The following is a 13,844-nucleotide window of genomic DNA, read 5'->3' on the forward strand; positions in this document are numbered from 1 at the left end:
CGGCCATGATGGACGGATTCGAGGTGGTGGAGGAGGAGGCAGAACTGGAGGTGGCAGAAATGAAGATGTCGAGGTTCTCACTTGGCGTGAGAAGGTCGGACAGGACTACAAATGTGCTCATTAGAGGGAGGGACAGTCAAAGCTGGATGTTCTGGAGACAAGGTTCGATCGAGAGAGCAGACTTCGATGGTTTGGACATGTTCGGAGGCGAGAGAATCTGAGGAAATTGGTAGGAGGAAGGATGGGAAGGATGGAGCTACCAGGGAAGAGAGCGAGCGAGCGAGAGGAAGACCAAAGAAAAGGTTGATGGGTGTTGCGAGGGAGGACATGAGGACAGTCAGGGTGGTCGAGAGGAGGATGCACGAGATGGGCTTGGATGGAAAAAGATGACACGCTGCGGCGACCCATAACGGGACAAGCCGAAAGGAAAAGAATACATTCCTAAATACATTCAATTTTAGAAATAATTCCATGAACCTGCTACAAATGTTAGGTCAAGGTCAAGAAACATTTTTTGATTTAAAAAAAAAAATATATTTTTTTTTTTCTGGTGGGGTGGGAAAGTTCCAAATTGCTCACCACCATTTGGGGTGACACATTCCAAAGATTTTTGGTGTAAATTCAAAATTCCAAATTCTATTCCTAGTACTAACCGAAGGGAAAAGAAGAAGAAGAAGAAGAAGAATATTGTTAAACTGCAGCTATTCTATATAGAATTGGCATCTGGGCATTAATGTCCATGCGAGCTAAAGGTTAAACAACACGCAAACGTTTTTTTTTTCCTTCTCAGTCCGAGCGCTACGTAGAAAAATGATTGAATGACGGAAAATATTTTGCGTCCACCCCCCCTCCCCCCCCAACCCCCGTTGTGCCGAGTCAGCAAAATGGGCATTGTTTATAACTTCCAGGAAAAATCCTTTTTGAATTCTGTAAATTGACGTCAGCGTGTACTTTTTTGTCTGTACTTCAATGCAGGAGTTAAATCCGTGAGGTGCTTCCTCTTCTCGTATTCGTCCTCCCAGAGCGTCAAGCTCTTTTGCCACCTCTGCACAAAGGACGCAAGTCACAAATCTCAACAATTTTCATCCGCGCCTGACAAGCAGGGCGGTTTACGGCCCTGAAAACTGCAATATTAGCCATCTCACCGGCAATCTGCAATCTTTTCCAAGCGTTTCAAGCACCCCACCACTTTCCACAGCAGCGCCACAATCAATAAGCCGTTTATGACCCAGACGGGCGCATTTCATTTGTTTTCCGTGCAATTACACGTCGCGTCCGTTAAAGGAGACGACACTGCGACTGTAAAGAACACGCTACAAAGAGGCCTGACCATTTGAAGCTGTTTCTGTGACGCGGAATATTGGATTAATAGTCAGTCCTCATACCGTATACTCCAATCGAAAATTATTTTTACGAGTAGCGGCTCACACATGATTCGATTCCTTGGCTTTGTGTCTTCGCTCGGCTGACGATTCAACTTATTGATTCCTGTTGCAGCGCGAACGAGTGACGAGGTCACAAGCGTGAAATGAATTTTGGTTCTCAACTTTTCCAACACGGCATCAAGGTAGAAGCACTTTAGCCGCATTTTGCATGTAAAGATGTCGCAAGGTCGACGTGCAAAGCTTCTGTCAGGGCCACGGCCAAGCCACTGCCCTGGCCGGAGATGCCGTATGGACGCGATTTAGACCGGGCATTTAGGCCTCGGGCTTTTCTCTCGCATTTGCCAGTTCGTCGCCTTTGTGTGTGTTGGACACTGCATCATCGTGCGCCAGTACGCGAGCGTATTGTAGCGTATTCCCCTCGTTACAGCGTTCCTGTGCCACCACCGTTTTGTTCGTGTTTTGCCTCGTAGTCATCGGACCTCGTTTCATGTTTTTGGACCACGCCCGCAGCCTCGCGTTTTTGTGCCTCTGCCTTCCGAGCTTTGCCTCGTACTTGGGTTAGGATCTTGTCTCAGGATTATTGGACTTTGACTTTTTGCCACGCAATTTTGTGCTTTCGCTTTTTGGACTGCTCAGCCGTGTACGACCTCTGCCTGCCCGAATTAAAACCACCCTCAACATCATGTCCTTGCCTCGAAGTCCTGCTTTTGGGTCCTGTCCCTTGCCGCGTGCTCGTGACAGCTTCGGCCTTTGTCAAACTTCAGTATGCAGAATATAAATCGTCTATTCCTTTATTCCATCATCCAATGAAAACCAAAAGGAGAATCAATAAGGAATTGGATTGATAAGCACCATTTATTATTGAAACAGAATCACTAAATTCTCATCAGTTCCCATCTGTAAGGATATGTCGCATGCAGCATTTGCAATGTCAAATCAAGTTTCACTCAAATCCGATGCAGATTTAGCTAACTGAAATCTCTACTGTGGAAATCCATTTTTGGAAAATGCATATATGAAAATGCAACCTTTATTAGTAACACTATGTGTGTGTGTGTGTGTGTGTGTTCTTCACAGTTGGCCATTAAAGCGGATTCTGATTCTGAGCCGAGACGTCAATCTGTAATTTCACACCCTTGTCGGAAACCTTCTCCTACTCCCTACTTCAAATCCTAATTTGAAACCCTGACCACGATCTGATCTGGAAAGAAGTACTTTGACTTCAATTCAATTTAACGTGGCAAATCTCACTTAATATGTGGAGTTGATTTGTCAAATCCCAGAAGATCAGGTCGTAATGAGGTGCGATTATGTCGGACGTTACCGCATAGATCTGGTGTTGAGAACCTAGATTTCCAACATCCTCCTCTGGTATTAGAAGCCCAAATTTCCAAGATCCTCTCACAAAGATGGCGCCTAACAAGTCTTCTGTTTCCACACCCCCGCAGATCCGGGTGGACGGTACCCCGGACGCCGGAGTTCTGTACGAGACGGTGACGGTGACGCAGGACGGCGGCCCCGTCCTCCGCGACATGGCCTTCTCCCTGGACAAGACCTCGCTCTACGTCATGTCCGACAACCAGGTGAGGGAGACAAAAGCTGGGAAACATTTGCACTGAAACTCAAGTCCTTGATAAAGTCTGTCTTTGAGGGGATTTGCGGAACGGAATGTAAAAAGCATAAAATGTGATAACCCTGCAGAGAAAACGCATCAACCACCCACTGAGGGACTCTCTTGAATAAGCCACGACAACTACAACTAGCGTACTCCACAGAAACTTACGGCTCGTATCAAGAGAACCTCGGAACGCCATTTACTGCTGCATTATTTGTGGCGGGGGTGGGTGGGGGTGAGTCCTGACTGAACTGAGCCTTTTTTTTTGGCTGCAAACTCTCTCTCTCTCTCTCTCTCTCTCTCTCTCTCTTTTGTACCTATCATTTGGTTAAAATCCACTTTAGGGGGATCCGCTCGGTTGTGCCCCCTGACACCCGTTTCATCAATCGAAAAATACTGTGAAGGACCAGCGGCAAAAGTGAACAGGAAGTCTGCCATTTTGGTTTGAAGCAGGCTTTTTGCGCAAAATTCGGAGCTCATAACTTTGTGAAATCGTCTTCTTCTTCTTCTTCTTTCGGCTTGTCCCATTAGGTGTCGCCACAGGCTGTCATCTTTTTCCATCTAAGCATATCTCGTGCATCTTCCTCTCCAACACCCCAACTGTCCTCATGTCCTCCCTTCATATCACCCATCAACCTTCTCTTTGGTCTTTGGTCCATCCTTACCATCCTCCTACCTCTCTGGCCTCTGGACATGTCCAAACCATCAAAGTCTGCTCTCTCTCTCTCTCTCTCTCTCTCTCACCTTGTCTCCAAAACATCCAACTTTGGCTGTCCCTCCCACTGATGAGCTAATTTCTAGTCGTATCCAGCCTGAACTTCAGCATCTTCATTTCTGCCACTTCCAGTTCTGCTTCCTGTTGTTTCTTCAGCGCCAGTCGGTCTCTAATCCGTCCATCACGGCCGGCCTCACCACTGTTTTATAAACTTTGCCCTTCACCCTAGCGGAGACTCTTGTGTCACATAGAACACCAGACACTGGTACACGTGAAATTTTGTGGATATACTGTATCGATCGTCAAACTCAAGAAAAAGTCTCAATGACCTTTGCGAGAAATTGAACAGTTAAAAGTCAGCCATTTTGGTCTTTTGGGGTGGATTGCAGGGCTCGTATGGGCAGGCAGACGGGCGACGGCAAATTACGAAGCTTTATTGCCGACGTCTTCCAATTTGGGAAGAGCATGTTGAGTCGTCGAGAAAAATGCAGGGCGCAAGCCCTCCAGGAACGGGGAAAACCCCCCCAAATCTGAATCATCACGCCCATCAGTGTCAAAGTGGCCCAATGCAGGTGGACCTTTCTGTTCATTTCAGCTACGAGCAGTTTTATCCCTTCTTCGGTGTGCATCAGCCAAAACAAACGGTGAACACGACAAATAACGAGCGTACAACGCGTCCGGGCATCGGGACGCCGACATCCCAAGAAATCAGAATGTATTTACAATCCCACCAGCTGTGTGGGGAAAGAAGCACAAACAGAAGGCGCTGCAGAAGGAATTGTTAAAGATGCAGAAGGTTGGGCCGCTGTTCTAATTACTTATCCATGCGCATCGACTGAGTGCTCGCATCTTTTGTACGCGGCGCGCACGCATACAGTGCATCCAATCCAATCCAATAGCGAACCATTCCAGGCTTTCTCTCTACGGCTCATAACAGCTTTTGACCTTCCCTGTCTCGGCCCGCCGTCGCACGGCGGCCGTTTGTTGTCGTCGGACATTGTGCAGTCCCGGCGCTCGCTGGCAGATAAGAGCCAGCGAGCGGGCGGTAATCACTTTCTCACCGCCATCAAGTGATTATTTGGCGGCCGAATGGCAAGACGAAATGGGATTCTGTTCCGTTGCTTCACGGGCGCAGAACTGTGGCGGGGGCGTCTCAAAATTTTGGTAACTTTGTGTTTTCAAAATCTCAACAACTAAAGTGCACCCCCAAATGCGACGGCAACTGTGAAATCTTTTAAAGGAAAGGACCGTTAGCCAGCTAACGAGCACGGCTAACACCAGTTTGTTTCTGCTCTGAAGTTATTTCACAAAGCGCCGAAGAGCAGAGAAGCCGATGCTCGCTCTTCTAAAACGAATGGAGACGGCGCTTCCCTCGGTGCGATAAAGCGGAAGCGACAAGACATCACTTATTGATGAGCGTCGGTCGTTCGAGGCGAGATGCGGCCTTCCTCGGAGGAGACGTCCACGCGCGCCGCGACAACAGTGACGCACGAGCCGCCAGAAGCCGACAACTTTGCAGCCTTCGCCACTTGGGCCGACCGCAACGTTTGTGGCCCTTTGCACATTTTCCAAGTTCAAAACCTAACATGAAATCCTAACCCTGACTTCAAGCCCGACTTTGAAACTCTCAACTTGACTTGCGACCCCATTTTGAGAACATAACACTTTCTTAAAACCCCACCCATGATTTTAAACCCTACCTTGAAAGCTCAACTTGATGCCATCATATGTGACTTGAAAAACTAGCCCTGGCTTAAAACCCTAAAAGCCCGACTTTGAATCCTTAAACCTGGTTTGAAAACATAACTTGAAAATCATTCCCTGAAATGACAAACCTGACATGAAATCCCAATTTGGAACCCCAACCCCTGATTTAGAAGCCCAACTGGGACATAAAACCTTATTTTGAAAAACTTAACCCTGCCTTGGGAGCTCCATGAGTTGGAGGGTTAAATTAAACCCCGACCCGGTTCTGAAATGCGATCCCAGCCTTGCAAGCCTAATTTGAGGGCCTCGCCCTGGCTTTGAAACCCTAAACCTGGTATGAAAGACTAACCTTGACTTTGAACAGTAATTTGAAATCCTAATCCTCATTTAAAACCCTAACGTGCATTTTAAACTCTAATTTGAATCCTTAACCCTTGTTTGAAAACATAACTTGAAAATCATTCCCTGAAATTACAAACCTGACATGAAATCCCAATTTGGAACCCCAACCCCTGATTTAAAAGCCCAACTGCGACAGAAAACCCTGTTTTGAAAAACTTCACCCTGTCTTGGGAGCTTCATGATTTGGAAGGTTAAGTTAAACCCTGACCCGGTTCTGAAACGCGATCCCAGCCTTACAACACTAATTTGAGGCCCGAGCCCTGGTTTTGAAACCCTAAACCTGGTATGAAACACTAACCTTGCCTTTGAACAGTAATTTGAAACCCTAATCCTCGTTTAAAACTCTAACATGCAAATTGTAATTTGAATCCTTAACCCTTGTTTGAAAGACCAAGCCAGTCTGAAACCCATTCTAAAGCCCGACTCTATAAACTGGTTTGAAACCCTATGCAAGACTTAAAACCCTATCCCTTCTTTTCCCTTCAGACTCTCCCGCCGCTCGCTTTCAGAATCCTCGGGGAGGGCGCCTCACTCTTTGATTCCCCCCCCGCCACACGCAGACAATTTCCCGCCGAGATGAGAGCTTTCCGGATCCCTGCGAGCCCAACAATGCAAACGCGGCACCGGGAGGGAAGCGCGAGTACATTTGACTGAGCTCGGCCGACCCTGGTGGAATAACAATGAGCTCGCCGTCCCCTGAAAAAAGTTTGCACGATGATGAAGAGCGGGCAGGAGACGTTGGGTACGCTCGCGTCAGTGGCCTTGGTTACAAAAAACGAAACAAACTTCTGGAGATTGAATGGTTCTTGATATCCTCACAGCAGTTCATCTTACTGCTGCGTGGCTCAACTTCGATCACGTCAGAAGCAAAAAGAAAATACAAAAAAACAACGACAATAAGGTGTCAGTCGGCGTTCTAAAAACTGACGTCTGGCTCTTGAAATCCCGAAGAAGGCTGAAAAAGCGCTGCGGGGGGTTCTCAGGGGTTCAGGGGCAATCTCTGAGAGTGGCGCTCTGGCAAGACGGGAACCGCAGGCGTCCAAGTGGCGTCCATCTTCTTTTGTCCGACGCGTCAAAAACGAGAGGCGGAAGCGACATTATTGGATGCCTCGGCGTGTAGTTGTGTTTGCGGTCGGTTAGCAGGGCACGTTCGCTCTAAATCTTGACACACAGTCGTCCGGAATACGGACCGAGCCCCGTTACCATTAGTGAGAAAGCTCATTTACGTTGACCGAAACAGTATAAAAGTCCCTAAAACTCCTAAATGTATCAAAAACCCAATCCCAACCGAATATTTTGACATTACTCTTTGGGAAAATAATGTATACAGCACATGCACTGAAGACTCTTCACAACAACCCAGGTTAATCTTCGTTCCTCTCCAACATACAAAGGTTGCGACATCTCACTTCAAAATAACTTTGATACTTCTTGATACCAACTACTGTTGTACTTTTCCTATTTCGAAGGACTTTGGTGCGATCTTGAAAAAGACTGGAGCCTGAAGTACTGCATATGTTTCAGGATCATAGTCTGGGGTATACCTTTGGGTCGCGACTACGAATAAAGGAAACGACTTCAAAAAATGGGGCACCGTTATTTTCAAATCGGGGCTATGCCCCCCTCAGGGGTTCACGAACTGGATCGTATTCTATACGAGGCGGCATCTGTGCGAAACCCGAGACCGTGTCAATAAACTGAAGTGGGAACGGGAAGTTCTCAAATGGACGGCGCCGTAAAATGATCCAGTCAGCTTGAAATAACGACACGTTCGGCGCCAACAACATTTTTACAGGAACGCAAGACCCGTTCACGCTCTGAATTGGGGGTGTAAATCGGCCCTAAAATGGACCCACGGTTTTGGCTCTGGTTTCTGTTTCAGATTCTGACGCTTTGATCACCCTGAGCGAAAAAGTTGCAATTTAACAGTTTTGCAATTAAACCTCTAAAATGTATTATTTGGAAATATTTGGGTTCATAACTTTTCCCCCGCGGAATGCAATCTATTTCATTTTGAAAAAAAAAAAACCCAAAACAAAACATATAAAACATTTTGTACTTTGGTAAACGTGAGGCAGATCAAAGATTTATTTGCTTGTTTCATTTCATACTTGATGGGAGGACAGGAAGTTCAGAGCTATAGAAGCAATTAGCACTTGAAGAATAAGAAAAAGTGCACTTTCCAGATGTCTATTTTATTTTAAAAAATGATTCAATTGAAAGTTAAGAATTACACATTTTGTGCGATATTTCATGATGCGGCGCCATCTGGTGTCCGCGTCTCGACCACCAGGTCCATCTTTCCCATAGCGAGAAGTTTGAGTAGTTAGCGGTAAATTGTCTGTCTACATGTGATTCTGTACCGTTTGTGTTCATAGTCCTGTTGCGGAAAGGGTTATTATAAGAATGTAATACCTGTCTACGGCATTTTGCATTGTGCGCTAGCATCAGCTGGCGACTTTAAATGGATTATGCGCAATTGTTTTTGTTTGAGTAAAACCGGAAAATTGAACAGGGGGTGGCAATAAACAACCTGCCAAACTGGAGCTTCTTGGAAAAAGTGACTTACTTGCGTTGATTTGGCTCCCACCGTTTAGTACTTTTATTTGAATTTTGTGTTATGTTTGCTAATGGTGCGCGTGTGGTCCTCGTAAATTGAGGTCGCACCGTACACGCAAAGGTGAGGAAAGAATCCGGGACGGGTTCCCTTCATCCTCCACGCGCGACTGCATCAATACATAAATTTGAATTGAATGCTCCTCCCGTGGACTCAAAGTGGACCGAGGCCCCTTCCTCGCGCGAATGTACGACGAGTAAACAAGTGCACGGAGCTCCCCGTTCGCCGAGCGTCGCGGCGGCCTGCGTACAAAGCCGCCTCCCCCGCCCGGCCGGCCATTTTTTTTCCTTATTTTTCCCCCGGCTGGACGTGCGATGCAATTTCCTGATGTAAGCAATCACAAGTCAAGAGTGCATTAGTGGGTCCCCGGCGCGCTAATAGCATAAGTGGGCGCTGGCACCGGTCCGCGTTGGCAAAATGGATTAGTGCGTGTGCACGCACGCACACACGCACACACACACTACTACTACTACTACATAACTTTCTTCCCCCTTTTTTTTTTTTTTTTTTTTTATCAGTTCAAAACCCATTTGGTTCATTCCATTAACAAAATGAGTTGGCCTCATGGGAGGAGTCGAGGGATTTGAAATCCTAATCTGTTGCAGTTGGTATACAGGAATTGTTGTGCTTTGGATCCTTAAAAATATATTAAAAAAAAAAAAAAAAAAGGACAAAATCATCAGCCTGTGACTCAGTGTTGCTGCTCACATGTTTTGGGTCCACAGAGATTCTTCTGCCCCCCATGTAATCCTAGTACCAATTAAAGTCTACCTGCCATGTGTCCAAATACATACCCTGAGAATCAAAATATTGGCTTTTTTTTTTTTAATTACGACCGCCATCTGCAGGCATGTACTTTTTAAAAGAATACAACGTAATAACTGACTGTAAAACAATCGTGCCGACCCTCAGAAATCCAATTCGAGAACCACTCGTGGCGGTCTGATTAGAATTGATTTATTTTCACGAGGCGCAGGAACACACGGCGAGATCCCAACGTCAGACAAGGCCGCGGTTTTATTTGCAGAACGATCCGGAAAGAAAAGCGGCCCCGGCGCGGGGATGCGCCGATACTGATCTCCCTCCCTGTCAAGTGGATTTTTTACGGCCTTTTTGTTTAATAATAACTTTTTTTTTTTCCCCTTCCATTTCCTCTCTGACAATTGAGACAGAACACAAAAAGTTAGCAAAGCGGCTGTTGCTGAATCGCGCTTAAATGGATGCGCTTGAGTATAAACGTTCCACTATGAAAACGTTGTCTACGTTCTACGAAATTGTGCTTGCAATTTCAATGCTCCGGGTGGGCCGAAAATGAGCTTTCCGGTGGTTCCTCTTTTGTCGACCTCATTGAAGGACTGTTGTCGTCTTTGAAAGCTCCCACTTTTCGGTCTGTCCTTGGCAAGGTCGACCCGAGTCTAGAACCAGCTCCCCCGCCTGAGGTTGGGGGGGGGGGGGGTAAACGCCGCGGCTTCGGTTGAAGTTACTGCGCAGGCTGCTTATTTTCTGGTTTCCACGGTTACGGCGCACAATAAAAGGACGGCCTTGATTTGATGTTGTCCATGTGACCAGCGTCGCGTGTCCTTCATTTCATTGTTCGTTCTGCTTTTTTTTTTTTTTTTTGGTGACTTTTTTTCTATGACTTTCCTGGCAAAAATTGTAATCGAGTTGTTACAGTGCATGAACAGAACCTTGAAGGGAAAATATACTGTCATGGAAAATTGACTTTTGAATGGATTGCACGCAAACAAACAGTCGAGTCTCCGGAGAGGCCGCTCGCTCGTCGAGTGTGAAATTAAACAACCGGGTAAATATTTTCTTATCTACTTAAGAAAAGGTGTCCGCTATCTCGCCGCCCGTAACCAAAGTCGAGCTACGGGCGGCGGCATTATCACGTCGTCGAGTCGGAGCAGAAAGACGCGTTAGTGCACTGTAAGTGCTACGATGTTGGAGCCAAAAGGTAAGGAGAGCTGCATTGAGTTTCCTGCAAAGGCAGATTAGCACTAGCTAACAATGCTAGCTTCTGACTTAATTGCTCAGTGAAGTTGTCGACATGGCGGAGGTCACTGTGGTATTTGCGTTTGCTGCATCCGCAAGTGAAAATGCTTTTACTGCCGTTGACGGACGATCGCTCTCCCCGCACACATTTTGGCCTCCTTCCCATTCTGGCTACTTATAAATTCATCAATATGCTTTTTTTCCCCTTCTTCTGTGAACCTTTCTTCAGATATTTGCACTTAAAGTACTGAAAATCATAAAGATTGAAAATAAAACAATACTCATAAAGAAAATGAAGTTGGCAAACGAACCCAAGAAGGACAAGATTTTCCCATCATGTTTAAATTGAGGAGCTGTTATGAGAACATGGGATAGACAAAATATGAAATGGGACACAAAAATGGATTTGTCAAAACACGCGCGAATTGATTTCCCACTCATCAGCTGAGTATTTTTTTTTTTTTCGATGCGACTTTGCCAATCAACAACAAACAAATTTACCCCCCCCCGTTTCTGATTTTAGGTGGTCCAGGTCCCCGTGGAGGCCTGCGAGCAGTACGGAACCTGTGGGGGGTGCCTGAGCTCCGGGGACCCTCACTGCGGTTGGTGTGTCCTGTACAACACGTGAGTCCGGATGCGTGCGCAAACACACATGCAGACAGCGTGCTGAAGGGATTAAGGGTGTAACATTGCTATTTGACAAACAGCTAGCGGAACGTTGAAAATAAGAGCAGGCATGTGATTTTTGCGCAGCTTGAGGCGAAACTATTCTTTTTTTAGCAGCAGCGAAAGGCAGGAAGGGCAAGATTTGTCTCCCATACCCGCACGACCCTCCGGCTTGGGACAGCAATTGACCAGAACCCACACTGCATCCTTCCGCCGACAACCAAAGTACCCAACGAAGGTCTTATCACTTAGTCCTGGGCTTAGGTCTGGGATCAAGTGCTTTTGTAGCCCACAGATGTTCGTAGCAGTCCCGGTCGTAGATGTTTGACCTAGTGCTTCCTCACCTTAGACCTCAGACCTCGTCCTTGGCTGTACCTGAAACCTCGATCCTAGTGCTACTCAATACACGACTGAACAGTTTAAGTTCTGAATACATGAAAGAAATGCTAATGGGCTATGAACCCCGTACAGTCGCGCTATGAGATCGACAGACTCACATCAAATAGTGGCGCAGATATGGAGAAGCGGCGTTTAGCTATTATGCCGGACACAAATGGAGTACGTTCCCTAAAGATGTGATATCAGACCAACTCCAGGTTAGAAACTCTTCCATTTTGTTTAAAACGCTGTAATCATGTAAAGCTCATTGAGTTACCTTGTGGAGAAAATGCTGTATATTAATAAATGTACCTTGCTTTGCTGCTTTCCACAGCCTTACCAAAAGATCAAGTCCTACCCCTACACCTTAGTACTAGTCCTGGCCATCTGCCTCAGACCTTGGGTGTCAGACCCACTCCAGTCTTAGTTTGCACCCAACACAAAAAAAACCCAGTCCTACCCCAAGTCTTTCCAACTAGTTCTGATCTGAGGTCTCAGACCTTGGGCATTGGACCTTGTCCTATGTGAAGTTTTTAGATCTTCGTAGACCTGTTACTATGTTTGGTGGTGTGCTGTGATATATTTTTCTGCCACATGAGTGCATTGACCCAACAAAAGTTGTCGCCCAACCGCTAGATGTACCCCTTGTCTCTAATCCCTAACCCGAGACCTAAAATCTTGTTGTGGTTCTAGGCCACAGACCTAGTCCTAGCCTTGCCCCAAGACATTAGTTATATCCCTTAAAGCTAGTTCTGGTCCTTGACCTGGACCTGACTTTACTTCTCATCCAGGCCCTGGTCCTAGAACTTAGACCTAGTCCAACATCTTGGATCCATACCTAGAGCTAGATCTTACATCTCTTAGATTTTGTTGGCTGCGACAACTCCTGTTGATGTATGCAGCAGTAAGGGAGGTGGCACTTGGGGATTAGCTGGGCCATCACAGTGGGACCTCAACATACCCACGGGAACATTTCAGATCCGACAGAGGCAGCTTATCGCTCTCATCTTAATTGTGTGACCCCCCCAGGTTAGCTTGCATAATACCTCGATATGGAGCACAGGGGATTGAGGAGATTAAAAGGCTGTGTTTTGCAAGACGGCCCGCAATGTTTGAAGCTGACCCGAGCCGGGGGGATTTAGCATCGTTTCACAGTGACGTGTGCGTTTCTGCGAGCTCTATCTTGATGAGGATCGGCGTCACTAAAATTGCAGCTTTCAGAGTTGTCGCATCACCGCTGACCTTAGAGGAGGAAAATAATGTTTTGTTTTAATCTAAATGAACTCGTCCCCCCCCCCCCCCCGCCTTGTCTAATTATATGAATTAATGCTGTCCACTTATCACTAAATTGCTCAGCCGCCGTTCCCTCAAGTGATTCATGATCCATCACTCGGCAGAACAAGGCCACTTTAACATTCTGTCAATGGAATCCACTCCACCATCTCTTTGGTCTCTCAGCGAATCTCGCACAGGCATTTTTTTTTACGCCACATGCAGGTTGCTCGTACTACATAGTGTGGATCTACGCTGCAAATTCAAACTCTCGGTTCCGATTCATACCTGTATCCGTTTTTCTTTTCCCCAGTCGCGCCAACCCATCTTTAGGCTACAAACCAGTCCAAGTTCTGATCCTATACCTTAAACTAGTCAAGGAGTAACAAAATAGATCATCCTGGTCCCAAATCTTAGATGATAGATTAGTCTTAGACCTCAGACGTAGTCGTGGCCCCACAGTTTGGATTTAGCACTCAGCCTTCAAAACTAGTCCAGGCCCTAACCCTAAACCTGAGAACCAGATCTAGTCCCGCCTCAAGACCTTAGTCCATGTCCTCATTCCACACAATGGCCCCAAATCTTATACCCAGTCTGAGCCAAAGACCTTACCGCTAAACCTACACATTAGTCCTTGGATGCTTGACATTATGACACCCAATGAAAATGCAAACTCCGACAAAACCTGCAAACTGAAAAGTGGATTCCAGGTCTCAGGGAACGAGACAAGTCAAAACCTCCATCTTCCTCAGAATAAAAGGTTTTGGTCTTGGACCCACATCCCCCCCGCTACATTAATTCATGGTTACTTCTAGGGAGAGCTCACATTTGTACTTTTGTGGCTCACCGTCATCGGGGCTGGAGTCTGCGGCTCTGTCTAATAATGAACGGACTCCTGCTGACGGGGCTGCGAGGCCAAGATAAGGGAACAAATGGCTCCCATCAGACAAAACCTGATGAATAAAACGGCAACATGAAAAGAGTATTTTGTCAGCGGTACTTGAGCTGATGAGCGGTCACGCCGGCTGCCCTTGTCAGCCACCCTCGACGAGCTCAGCCGAAAACCGAGTCATCGCCGTCATTCGGATCCTG

General features: G+C 46.6%; 1 protein-coding gene across 7 annotated transcripts in view; it reads left to right on the forward strand.

Annotated features, from left to right (window-relative positions):
- LOC133507085 (plexin-A2-like) overlaps positions 1-13,844 on the forward strand; it is a 98,753-nt gene that overhangs the window by 32,838 nt on the left and 52,071 nt on the right. For all 7 annotated transcript variants that reach the window (XR_009796741.1, XR_009796742.1, XM_061831703.1 and 4 more), the window contains exons 4-5: positions 2,834-2,968; positions 10,960-11,060. Coding sequence is in view for 5 of the 7 variants with exons in the window: in XM_061831703.1 (XP_061687687.1) it covers positions 2,834-2,968; positions 10,960-11,060 (236 nt within the window). In the remaining 2 variants the exon portion in view is untranslated. The remainder of the gene's footprint in view (positions 1-2,833; positions 2,969-10,959; positions 11,061-13,844) is intronic.

This window comes from Syngnathoides biaculeatus, chromosome 10, assembly GCF_019802595.1.
Source record: "Syngnathoides biaculeatus isolate LvHL_M chromosome 10, ASM1980259v1, whole genome shotgun sequence".
In the NCBI taxonomy this organism is placed as follows: domain Eukaryota; kingdom Metazoa; phylum Chordata; class Actinopteri; order Syngnathiformes; family Syngnathidae; genus Syngnathoides; species Syngnathoides biaculeatus.